Here is a 12,582-nt window from a genome sequence, read left to right as displayed (position 1 = left end):
AATAATAGCGGTCCAAGAATAAAGCCTTGGGGAACACCTTGCTTAATTACTATTTTTGTAGTCGTTTCTTGGTGGACGCTTACATATTGAAATCTATTGCTTAACTAACTCTCTATCAGTTTAAGGACAACGCCGCGAACACCGTATCTTTTTAGTTTAATTAATAGCACATCGTGACACACTGAGTCAAAAGCTTTCCGTAGATATACAAACAATCCTAGCGTGTAAAGCCTGTGCTCAAAGTTATGTATAATATCATGCTTGATACTGAGAAGCGCGTCCTCGGTAGATTTCCCTTTTTGAAATCCGAACTGCATATCACTTATTACCCCATATTTAGCAAGGAGTTTTTCTAGTCTTATATTTATGACCCCTTCAAATACTTTCGATGGAACAGGCAAGACCGAGATTGGCCTATAGTTGCTTATGTCTCCTTCGGCCTCAACCTTGTGAATAGGACAGATGCGAGCTACCTTGAGCGAGTCAGGGAAGATTCCAGTCTCAAACATTTTATTTATTATGTCTGCTAGGATGGGGATAAGATTTCAGACACATGTTTAATTGCCGTTGCTTTAATTTCATCAAAACCAGAAGCGACGTCATTTCTAATCGCATTGATAAGTTTGTTGATTTCGTGAAGAGTCACTGGTGCGAGTACCATGGAGTTCACTATCGTCACGCTGCTATCAACCATGTTTTGCTCTTCTTCATCATTTTCCTGCTCGTACACTGCGCTTGTGGCAAAATAGGCGTTGAGGGCGGTGGCTGCTTCAAGACCGGTTAGTGTGCCTGTGGGTGTGGCTATTTTTAGTACGGCACATTGTTCTTTCTTCCCAGTGAGATTTTTTATTTCATTCCATATTTTCCCGGGATCTTTTCCCTATTTTGGCAAAAACCTGTTCATAATATTCTACTTTAGCATTTTTAATTTCCTAGCCCAGTTTATTTCTATACTGTTTGAAAGTCATGAGAGCCTCTTCTTCTCGCGTTTTTAAAAACATACGAAACAAACGGTTCTTTCTTGTTATTTTCTTTAATAAGGAGTTGTTAATCCAGGGTTTCCGTATTCTTTTACATCTTGGCATACTCAGTTCCGTTGGAAACACTTGATTGTAGCATGTGATAAGTTTATCAAGAAAAATATTGTATGCCTTGCTAGGGTCGTCTTCTTTTAATACGCATGCCCATTCAACGGCAGCAACCAGAACGTGAAAGAGTTTCAATGACTGATCATTTATTCTACGGATGATCTTCTTTAGTTCATGACTACGTTTACCACACAAAGAGGGGATAAGACAAAAAGCTGGAAGGTGATCACTAATTCCTAGCCTCAGCAATCAAGATGCACCATTTGGTGGGTGTATGTTCTTAATACATACATCAATCAAAGATGCAGTATTGGGTGTCACTCTTGTTGCTTCGACCATAGTGTTTACGCATGCGTAAGATGTGACTAATTCTGTGAGTTGTCTTTAAGGGGCATCCTGCGATAGCATGTCTATGTTGACGTCAACCATTATCACGAAAGACAGACCAGTACAAGCAAGGTGTCGCAGTAGACCGTCTAGGAACTCTAATGGTGTCTTCGACTGGTCGTTTCAGATCGCTCTAGAGCGCTCTGAGATGCAGCCGCACGTTCGGCTGGTCGAAATCAAGCGCTCTGACTACATTCGGCTGGTTCTTTCAGAGCGCCCGCCTCCAGCTCAGAGCGCTCTGAGGCGCTCCGAGAAAAAAGTCGGAGCGGCCCCGAGATGTGTTCACGTGACAGAGCCACTTCCGCCGTTTCGCGGAGACGGATGCGAAGCCAGGGTAGCCAGGGCACATCACGACCGGTCTGGCGAGGCATTCTTACGCATCCGTAGAAGCAAGTTTTGGCGTTTTAGGTATTAGACGCAGTTAAAACGTCCCTGCTGTGTGGCTCTGTGAGGGGAAATGTCGAAAAGCAGACGAATCATTAAGCTGGGTACGCCGTCTCTGTTGCTGTCACATCTGGGGGCTGCCGCGGCATATCCAGAGTGGTACAACGGGACACTAATTTTTTTTTTTTTTTGCGACGCGAGCCGGAGACGAAGAACTGCTGGGGCAGCGATACAGGTTCAGCGGCGACGGCGGCGTGGGCGTGCAGACTGTGTGATTGCTGTCGTTGACACCAGCCGCAGCGGCAGCGCCACTGCGGTGTGGCGATTCCGGAAGTTAGGTCCTTTCCCTCCTTCTTGCGCTTTCGCTCTGAAAACTTGCTGACCATTCGGCTTGACCGGTCTCGCTGTGCGCTCGGAGCTAGAGCGGCTCTCACGTTGCCAAATCCGAACCGGATCGTGGGAGCGACCAGTCGAAGACACCATAAGAAATGTGTTTTGTTGCCTGCGGGTGGCCTATAGATAACGGCAGCTACATTATTTTCCACACGTATGGTAAGGCACTAAACATCATTGTGAACGACAGAAAAATCAGGCAAAACTTCATGTGACATGGGTCGTTTGATGTACGCGGCTACGCCACCGCCCCTTCCATGCGACCTAACAGCACCTTGATAAGCACAGTTTTGAAAGAATGGAGGTTGTTCATCAACTATTAACCACGTTTCTGTGAATAACATCAAATCAAATTTAACGGACAATGAATTGAAAAAGTCGCGTAATTCTTCTTGTTTGTTTTTTATACTGCGCACATTCAAGTGGAACACACGCAACTGGTTCTGAGTAGTCTCTGCCAAAGAATTGAAGGTGTTTAAGGTCCAGTATTGAGAAGAGTTTAAAGCTGCCATAATATAGCTTGTTGCTATTTCTGGTATGTGGTTAATCCCTTTCACTCAGTTTCGCGGGACATTTTTTCCAGATCAGTCGCAGCGTTTATCCGCAAAGTTGCAGACTGTTCGTCCCTCCGAGCAAAGATTTTGGCACCGTTTGTCCACACAAACTTCCAGCCTACTTCACGCTTTTTCTTTGTCGCCGCCGAGAAGCTGCTAACCATGACGGGTAAGATGCTCATTCACGAAGACTGGCTCAGATTCTTCAAAACCCAGTTTTGTAGTGTGTGGGGACGCCTACGTCCCCTGCGTTCGCTTTCCCTCAACGCACTAGTTCCGTGTAGTTAGCTTCCCCGTAACGCACTCCCTTTAGTTGGGTTAACTAACAGGGGAGGGCGCTCGCGTCGCAGCGACACCAGCGCCACGGATGGCGTGTTTTGCCGCTCGCGCGCATGGGGAAGACTAGAGTTCCTGTATCATATACAGTAACTCTAGGGAAGACTGACTCTCTTCTCCCCCTACCCCTTCCCCTGGTTCCCAAGAGTGATGCCACCAACTGGCCAACATACGTCGGGACCAGTATCCCCCCCCAAGAATATCCCATAGCAATTCAAGTCAAGTCTTCTCCTTGGTACCGGGAAAGGACGCGGACGCTTCGCGTTCCGCTCCGCTCTTCGCCGGCAGCGACCTCGTGTGGAAACATGTTCCCCTCAGCTCGTCCCGTCCGGCCTCGGAGTTTTTCCCCTGCCCTAGCGTGGGCGAACATTCGCTCGTAACCGTGCTGGTGAGTCGGACATCCTCGATTCCTCTGTGTATTTTGTTGCTAGCTGGCGTTATTGTTGTTATAGTAATAAATGCCTTGTTTGTGTCAGCCAGTGTGTCGTTCCTTTGTTCCTGTAGAGCAAGGCCCGCCGTGGTCGCCGTGCGCTCGGTAGCGTACGCGACCACGGGGTGGGGTCCGCGCGGTTTTGAACTGGGTCAGCCGCGCTTAAGTTTATCCCCCCATTCCAACCCCACAAGTGTCAATCCTGATTTTCCTGGCCTTCTGAAGGACAGCATTGCGCTTTGTGCGTCGGACAAAACGAACGATGATATTTGTCTCATCATGTCTTCTTGAAGTCGGCACTCTGTGGCACGCATCAATGTCGGCATCGGTAATTTTTTCATCCTCAAGCGCACCAATCTTTTTAATTATGGTCACTGGCTCGCCATCAAGTGGCACTCCCTTAATTTCGAGGTTATTTCCCCTCTGGTATTGCTCCAGCTTCTCGATGCGGCGTGACAGTCGCGCATTGTCAGCTTTAAGATCTTGATTTTCTTGAAGCATATTCTGAATGTCATCTTTTAGTGTCTTTAGGTCCTGAATGTCATCTTTCAGTGTCTTTACATCTTGCAAGCTATCTTTGATTGTCCTGAGCTCAGCTCTCAGCTCCCGCCGCAAGTCCTCAATCGCGTTAGCCGTCTCCCCTGGCATAATGAAGCGATGAAAAAGTAGACAAAAAGTTACAACAAATAAATCAGCAACAGACTAGGCCACATGTGCATTCGGCAGGTGCGTTCGGCAGTGGTGCACTGGTATTGTTTTAGGATAGCAAAGAACAGTGATTACCTTCAAAGAGCAGATATGAAACTCAGTGCCGTTGAACACAGGTGCACAGCTGCCGAACTGCTGGGAGGATGAATTCGGCGATCCCTTTTAAGCACAGCAGAAGATGCTTGCAGCCCTCTGTCGTCGCAAAACCAAGGCTTGCGGTTTGCAGCCGATGTCTGGGGAGCGTCAGTCTCGCCTTCGCGTTGATCCCGGCAATGCGGTCTGTGCTGGCTGATAGCAATCTTCCACGGCTTCTGCAATGAAAAACTGCAATGAGCAGATATGAAACTCAGTGACATTGAACACAGGTGTACCGCTGCCGAACTGCCAATTGGTTTTTTCATAGAAAGCTGTGGCCAAGTACTACACCAGGGTGGCCAAATCCTCCTATGATGAGGGAGTGCTTTGTCGGTTCTGGTCACCTAGATCAGGGCGCACCCCAGGCCTAGTTATGCAATTCCATCGACACGCGGAGTTTTTTTTTAAAACCCGGTGGGGAAATACGCGGCATCGGTATTCGAACCCCGGTCCTCTTGCACGTGAAGACGCAACTGGCAAAGGACAGGGTTAATTAGAGAGACATGAGAGAGGCCTCTGCCCTGGAGTGGGAGTAATCAGGCTCATGATGATTATTATTATTATGGTAACTTGTTTGTTTGTTTATGGGGTTTAACGTCCCAAAGCGACTAAGGCTATGAGAGACGCCGTAGTGGAGGGCTTCGGAAATTTCGACCACCTGGGGTTCTTTAACGTGCACTGACATCGCACAGTACACGGGCCTCGAATTTCTCCTCCAAAGAAATTCAGCCGCCGCGGCCGGGATCGAACCCGCGTCTTTCGGGCCAGCAGCCGAGCACCATAGCCACTGAGCCACCGCGGCGGCTTTATGGTAACTTAGAACGGCTTCATTTTTCGTTGTGACAATAATTAACATGCAAAACTTTTCTGAGTTAACGTTCAATCGGAATCGCTCTTTCCCCATCACAGAATAACTTCATTCTCACACGCGGGGGGAACGGCTGGCTGTCGCCATGAAGCTATACTCAACGCTTGTCGCCGTTCTGACCCCGCCCTTTCGCGATGCTGCAGTAGTAAACGGGTGAACCGCTCATTGCATGCCTCGTCACGGACGTCACCAAAGGCTTTACGTATCTCTCGGACTCATTAAAGCGGCTGTCTACTTTCTGTTGTGTGAGCTTTATTTTAAGTCGACCTGGGAGAGGGGTAGTGATCAATCCAGTAGCGACCGACGATCGAATGGTGGAAGTCTCGCTATGGTTTCCATAACTGCGAGGCGTGCATAAAAAAAAAGCCGGCTATTTAGCTGTGCTCTGAGATCTTGAAATGGGGAGTGTGACTATCAAGGATCATTGCCCGGCCGGGCGTGTAGGTGCCAGAAAGACGCGTGAGGCCTCTTCTCGCTTATGAGCGATGCCTCAGGAACGTATTCGCCAAATGCATCCAGTACTACAGCCAGCTGCCTTCACAGCTTGTTTACGACGGAAGCTCATAAGTATCTCAGAAGCTGAACAAAAGATGCCAAACACCCTGGGGTGGACCGCAAATATGTATGTAGTACGTGAGGCTGATATTGTGCTTAAAATTTACAGGGATACCTAATTCCATTATATGTTGTCAAAGCGATAGCATTGGCAGTTGTTTATGCTTTCACCGGAAGTGACGTCATTTCCCGTCTGGTGCCGTCCTTCCTTCCAGCCAATGGGCCAGTTTATGACGGCGCATTTTGGTCCCATCGGGCTTGTAATGACAAACAAAAAAAACCTGGAGGGGACACTTAAGTTCCGCCTCAAGGGTATGACGCTATAGTGTAATGGGTTAATTTCCATATATGTAGAATTGGCTATTCTCTACTTAAGATTCATAGATCCCTGGGAGTCCTTATAACACTCCTTCAGCAATGGTGCAGCGGTCAAGCGATGCGCCACTGCCCTGCGATGGCAGGTGCTGCCACCGGTGGGGCTTGTGCGATTCAATTTGCTCTTCCCGGGCAACCTCTCGCGACCAATCATTGCCACCAGCCACTTCGGTCAGTTTGCTCGCAATCCGGTGGGCAGGTTGTGATGACGTCACAAGGTCATGTGACCTAGGTGGCCCACCTGCTACGTAGGTTGCTTCTCTGGAGATTTTTCATAAATTTTTCGCTCACGACGACGACAATTCTGCGCCGCGGTGCCCTTAACACTAACGCGTTAATACGCTGTACGGATATAGCTTTGGCCTTCGATGTAGAAGCCGCGTTCTGTATCCAAAAAAGAACAGCTTTATACTCTGTTTTTGGTATCCAGACAGGAATCAAGGTTGTCAACTAGCGGAATTTGGCGTGCAGACGTGCTTTATTGTGCAGCACCCAGAACGTGTAAATAGCTACAAGACTGATTAGATAACTTTACTTATCGGCAGTTCTTCCTCAGCAGCACCCGTGAGGAGAACAAGCATACGTTATTTGTTTGAGAGAGATGAATGCGGGATCATTTGTCTTCCTTCATGTTTAGACTGTATGCATTTCATTATAAGTTTAGAGTACACGCGCTACACGTACTTTGAACTTTGTGACTATGTGGTGTTCTACGCACTGCAGTGTTAATGCGAAGGTAATTAAGAATGTCTTCCAGGCATCCTGTTGCATATTTTCACGCGATGTTCCATGGCGTTTGCTGTCTTATGTGTCTATTCCGTTCTTGAGGACGTCTTAATGCGATATTTTTGGACATTCCTTATTAAAAAGGCATTACTGCTTTATAGCCTACGATGCAAATGACAGCTGTAAGTCGAATTAAGTTCTTTTTAAAAGCAGAGAAGGCTGCCCTCAGCCGGTACAGCTCAATGGGCCGGTACTTCCCACGATTCTTAGCACTGCAGAGTGTATGGTCACAATCGAATAGATATTTCTGGAGTATCGGCTAAAGTGGTGCCCGAGTCTCTGCATTGTCATCTCCTCGCCCAGGAGAGCCAAACGTCATCCTGAAGTACTCGTCGACGATGCTGACGTCCAACTTCACCACGATAGTGACGTTTCGCTTCACGTGGGGAAGCATTTGGGGCTCCCATGCGTGCACGAGTTGCCCCCGAGTGTACTGGCCGGTCAGCGCGACGTCCACTCTGTGCACCACCGTCTCGACGATGCTCTCGGGAACCGCTGCGGCGAGGACTGCAACGAAGTCTCCCACGACGAATCCAGGGCCTTCGCCTCCGTTCAGGCAGCTCTGTGCCTCATGGGGGGTGATGTCTCGCAGAAAGTTCTGGATAGGACCACTTCTGCTAGTGACGCTACAGTAGGCCTCCTGGAAATAGAGGAATATACATGAGATACACGGAGGAAGGCGAACTCAGAAGATACCCTCGCTATCCGAGCTGCATGCCAAAAAGTGCTCCGAAAGTCGCATGCTTTCGCAAGGACTCATCATCATCATCAGCCTGACTACGTTCACTGCAGGGAAAAGACCTCTCCCATGTATCTCCAATTAACCCTGTCCTTTGCCAGTTGCGGCCACCGTATCCCCGCAAACTTCTGAATTTCATCCGCCCACCTAACTTTCTGCCGCCCTCTGCTACGCTTGCAGTCTCTTGGAATCCACTCCGTTACCCTTAAGCACCAGCGGTTATCTTGCCTTCGCATTACATGCCTTTCCAAACCCATTTCTTCATCTTGATTACGATTAGGACGTCATTAAGACGCGTTTGTTCCCTCCCCCACACCGCACGCTTCCGGTCTCTTAACGTTACACCTAACACCTATCGCAAGGACTACTGGGAGTCTTTAACCGACGGCACAGCCCATAGTAACGCTAGGGTGCAGCGGCATACTCTGCTGCATTTTCTGCTGCGCATGCGCAAACGCATAAGGGGGGGGGGGGGGGGGGGGAGCAGTGGAGAGCTTTCACGTTCGGCTTCAACAAATGCGACGTAACGGCCGCTCCTGTATTCTTTCCTTCCCCCATGCATGAGACACGTCTCTCCACGCACAGCTGTAGCCGCGCACAAGTAGCGTTACGTTTCTCTCAGGCGCGAACTTCACACCAAATACCTCTAATTGCCGGGCAATGTTAGTTAATGTATTTGTTATACTCATTACTACCAAGCGACTTTCTCCGCGGAATTAGTAAGTTATTAATGGAAGCGCCATTAGACCAAAATGCGTCGTCTGTCATAAAATTCGCCCAGTGGCTGGAGGAAGTGACGTCACCAGTCCACCGAATTTTCATTGGCAGGAGGAGAGTGACGTCACCAGACAGAAAATGACGCCACTTCTGGTAAAGGCATCAACAGCTGCTAATGAAATACTTAATGGAAGTACGTTTACATGTGATTTTTTAATTTACTTGTCTGTCGTGAGGCCCCGGAAAAGCCAAACATGGGATTATGGATGCATGGATACAAAAATACAAGAAAGCAAGTAGACTGATAAGAAAAACCACAATGAAATGCATTGATTAATAAACATTTATAAGCCCCTTTACTGTTCCCAGTGGGCTGTCTTCAGCGTTGAGCGCGGGAACAAATTTTTCGTGCTACTGACCCATGACACTGTCCCCTGAAGGATTGCCTCCCACGGGATGATTGTGATGGGACAGGTGGCCCTTTGAAGAACCACCATCGCGGCTTCGGGGTCTGTGAAGAAGTTGAATTCTGCAGCAGCCACAGTGTTACCCCTACCTGCATGAACAAAAAGGAAAGAAAATGGAATTTACCCTCTTCACTATTCTGTACAGCCTGTTTATACCGGCAGATCCCTAGACAGAATTGCAGGCAGGAACCACTTTCGTTTTTCAGTTATATACACCGTGAACGCTGGAATTAATTCTCCCGTTCTGCAGAGGCTGCAAAGAGGCGGATTAAATATATGGTTAAAGTTTAAATATAATGAAAGACGGAATATGAACTTTGTGTTTAACTTCCTGCCACCTCCTCGCCTACTTTTACTCGGCAACATCGTGGGTTTAGGGCCGCTATGTGTAGTAATATCTATGCTTGTTAAAAAACTCCCGCAGTTGTTGTTGCCTCGGTTGAAATACATGGTCTGTTCTGAAAGTAGTAGGACTCATTTTTTTTAAACAAAATTTATTGAAGAGAATAGTACAAACGATCACAATTTTTCAAGGTAGCAGCACCCTTCCGCACCTACACGCTGCTTCCAATGAGTTTTACAGTTTTCGTACGCCTCCAGGAACGCCTGGACCGGAATGCTGTTTAGATCCCTCGTCGCGGCCTGTTGAACCACCTCTACCGATTCGTGATGTTTCCCCTCGAGCGTCGATTTTATTTTCGGGAACAGAAAAAAGTCTGGCGGGGCCAAGTCGAGGCTGTAGGGGTGCTGAGGCAGCGTTGCCGCCTTGTGCTGGGCAAAAAATCGGGGTCCTCATTCACATGATGAAGCAGATCCTACCGGTTGGCCTTTTCCTCCTCTGACAACACTCCCGGCACCAACTTCGCGCACGCTTTCCTCATGGATAAGTTTTCTGTCACGATCTCAAAAACTTGGGTTTGAGGAACGCTCAAGTCATCAGAAATCATTCTGATACTCATTCTACGATCACTGTTAAGTAAATGTTTCACTCGCTACACATTTTCGTTGGTCTTGCTGGTCGAAGGGCGTCCGGAGCGGTCGTCTTCCTCCACTCTTTCCTTACCTTCTCGGAAAAGCTTGTGCCACTCAAAAAACACCTGATCTACCCATGGAAGCGTCACCGTAGGCCTCCTTAATCATATTGTGAGTCTCTTTGCCCGTTTTACCAAGATTTACTCAAAATTTGATCGCGTATCGCTGATCCAGTAAACGCTCGACGATTCTGCGTGACGAGACGTTTCGACAGGGGTTCACAGTACAAGCGACCTCCTGTCTTCAACGGCCGAGAGCCTACTGCCGATTTTCCCCAGCATTCCCAATATCCCCCTTCAACGATCGTGCACGCGCAGACCACCTCTCGTCCGCCCGTTCGCCCAGGAAAAAACCAGTCCTACTACTTTCAGAACAGACCCTGTACTCAGCAGCTCCGTTTCGCTGTTTCAGACCCATCAGGATAACATCAGAGAGTACTCGAAAAGCGCTACCGCATACTGATACCGCCAGCCGCCCACAGCGCATGATACGGATGGACCACATGGCCGCACCTGATCCGCACTTGGCCCATCACGGCCTCCTGCGCATGCGCTGTTTGCGGTTGGTGCCAGTGGGATATGGTTCCACGGTAGTGTTATGCTCGAACGCTCTATTCTACTCCACCGGCAGGAGAGCTTCTGTTTCCAGTTACAGCATACTACGTTAATGCCGCCACCTATTGTCCCAGAGACAATGCCTCGTTCGATTGCGGGCTTAAAGGCGCACTAAAGAGGAATCTGAAATCGTTCTTTAAGCGCGGGAACTCTATCTACACTCTTAGAGCATTCTTAGAAACTTCGAATTATTTTCCTGCGCTGCAGATTTCCCTATCAAATCGAATCAAACGTCCCGGCTCCCGCTTTTTTTTTTTAACTCACCTACGAAAAGAGGAGGAGTCAGCCAACGTGTGCAGTTCCTTTCAGCCAGTCGCGTGGCTGAAAGTTTCCGTGAACAAATAGTTTCAGTCGTTGACTACCTTGCCGCATATTAGGCCCGCGGAAATAAAAATACGCGTGGACTCTTTGCTTTCGCCGATCGCTACGTATCACTCCGCCGAAGGCAGAGCGGCAAGCCGCCACGCGGCTCGCTGAAAAGAACTCCACGCGTTGGCTGACTTCTCTTTTCGGAGGTGAGTTAAAGAAAAGACGGGAGCCGGGGCGTTTAATTGGATTTAATAGGGAAATAGGCCGCACAGGGCGATAATTCGAAGTTTCTAAGAATTCTCTGAGCGTGCAGACCGAGTTCCCGTTGTAAAAAGACGAGCTCAGAATCCTCTTTAGAGCACCTTTAAAAGGTCCTTGCTCAGGTTAACCAAGCGATTTAAGTTGTTTCCTCTTACCGTAAAGGTTTCCACCCATGACGTAGAGGCGCTCCACTCCCCGTAAGAAGTCACCATCGACGAGGAGCGCAGTGGCCAGGTTAGTCAGAGGTGCTGTTGCGACTACTGTTTTTCGAAACGGGCCGTTTCTGACGACCTCGATCATCTTGAGAAACCCCGGGGTGTGCGGATCGGCGGCTGAATTTTCTCCCACCGCGTACCCGACAGGTAATTTCGGTAATAATTTGCGCGAAAAGTGACTAGTGTCGTAGATCCAGCGCTCGAGGATGGGTTGTTTGGCTCCTCTATAGACGGGTACCTGAAGCGACGTGCAACTCGTTAATTGAAGCAGGCTGCTGGTTCCCGCCAAGGCGCTAAAGCGTCAGGAACGAATAAAATGTGTTGTGTCTTACCTAAAGCGCATGGCGAATGGAGGGCAGGTAGGTGAGATTGTTGACAGCCCAAAGTGAAGAAGGGAGGGGGGTATCAGGCTGCAAGCACCCCGAGGCTCCCCCCCCCACACTTCCAGTTTTTGCAGCAACTTACGTAGGCATTGTGTACCGCATGCACCGAAAAGTTCTCTCATAACGGTTAAGTTTTCCCCTCTCTCTTCCCTCCCTTCTTCCATCACTTCCTCTCTCCTTCAATCGTTCCCTCTTTCATGTTTTACACCTTTTTCTTTCGACATCTATTTCCCACCCAAACCTTCCAAAATGTTCGCCCCTCCCAGGTGCGTAAAGGGCAGCTACAGTACCAATCATCTTTAGAAGCCCACATGTTCCAGACCTATCTGAATTCCATACGCAGGAGAAACATTTCCGGGAGCGCCCACCGTACCCGACATTCGCGGACCACGTTGGTCAGGCCCACTATTCTCACAGCCTAGCAGCCGAAGGCGGCAGAGCAGCAGTTCGCGGTCACCGACTACCACGCAGACGTCCATACCATCAGACTTGAAACCTTGGAGAAACTTCCACATGAAGCTGCTGGGGTAATATCATCATCATCAGCCTGACTACACCCACTGCAGGGCAATGGCCTCTCTCATATCTCTCCAAATAACCCTGTCCTGTGCCAGCTGCAGCCACGTTACCCTCGCAAAACTTCCTAACCTCGTCCGTCCACCTAACTTTCTGGCGCTGTGCTGTGCTTGCTATCTTTTGGCATCCAGTTCGTTACTCTTAACGGCCATCGGTATATCGCCTTCGCATTACATACCCTGTCCATGTCCATTGCTTATTCGACTAGGTAGCCATTATCTCGCATTTGTTCCCTGACCCACTCTCACGTCTTCCTATCTCCCATCGTTA

General features: G+C 48.8%; 1 protein-coding gene across 1 annotated transcript; it reads right to left on the bottom strand.

The window, feature by feature from the left end:
* Nucleotides 1-7,258: 7,258 nt before the first annotated feature.
* Nucleotides 7,259-11,580, bottom strand: LOC149363838 (nucleoside hydrolase-like). The gene is made up of 3 exons (XM_089568610.1): nt 11,294-11,580; nt 8,875-9,011; nt 7,259-7,639 (listed from the first exon to the last, which is right to left on the bottom strand). The coding sequence occupies exons 1-3, from the start codon at nt 11,436-11,438 to the stop codon at nt 7,259-7,261; spliced, it is 663 nt and encodes a 220-aa protein (XP_089424736.1). The 5' UTR covers nt 11,439-11,580.
* Nucleotides 11,581-12,582: the final 1,002 nt, after the last annotated feature.

The sequence above is a fragment of the Amblyomma mixtum genome, chromosome 2, assembly GCF_055824585.1.
Source record: "Amblyomma mixtum isolate Tamu chromosome 2, ASM5582458v1, whole genome shotgun sequence".
Lineage (NCBI taxonomy): Eukaryota > Metazoa > Arthropoda > Arachnida > Ixodida > Ixodidae > Amblyomma > Amblyomma mixtum.
Note: the sequence above shows the minus strand (reverse complement) of the source record. Positions and strands in the feature narration are given on the sequence as shown.

Excerpts from the sequence above, each read along its gene's own strand:
- LOC149363838 (XM_089568610.1), bottom strand. The coding sequence starts at position 11,438 with ATGATCGAGGTCGTCAGAAACGGCCCGTTTCGAAAAACAGTAGTCGCA. Across the intron at positions 9,012-11,293 it reads CATGGGTGGAAACCTTTACG|GTAGGGGTAACACTGTGGCT; the intron begins GTAAGAGGAAAC and ends TTGTTCATGCAG. Across the intron at positions 7,640-8,874 it reads TTCAGGGGACAGTGTCATGG|GAGGCCTACTGTAGCGTCAC; the intron begins GTCAGTAGCACG and ends CTCTATTTCCAG.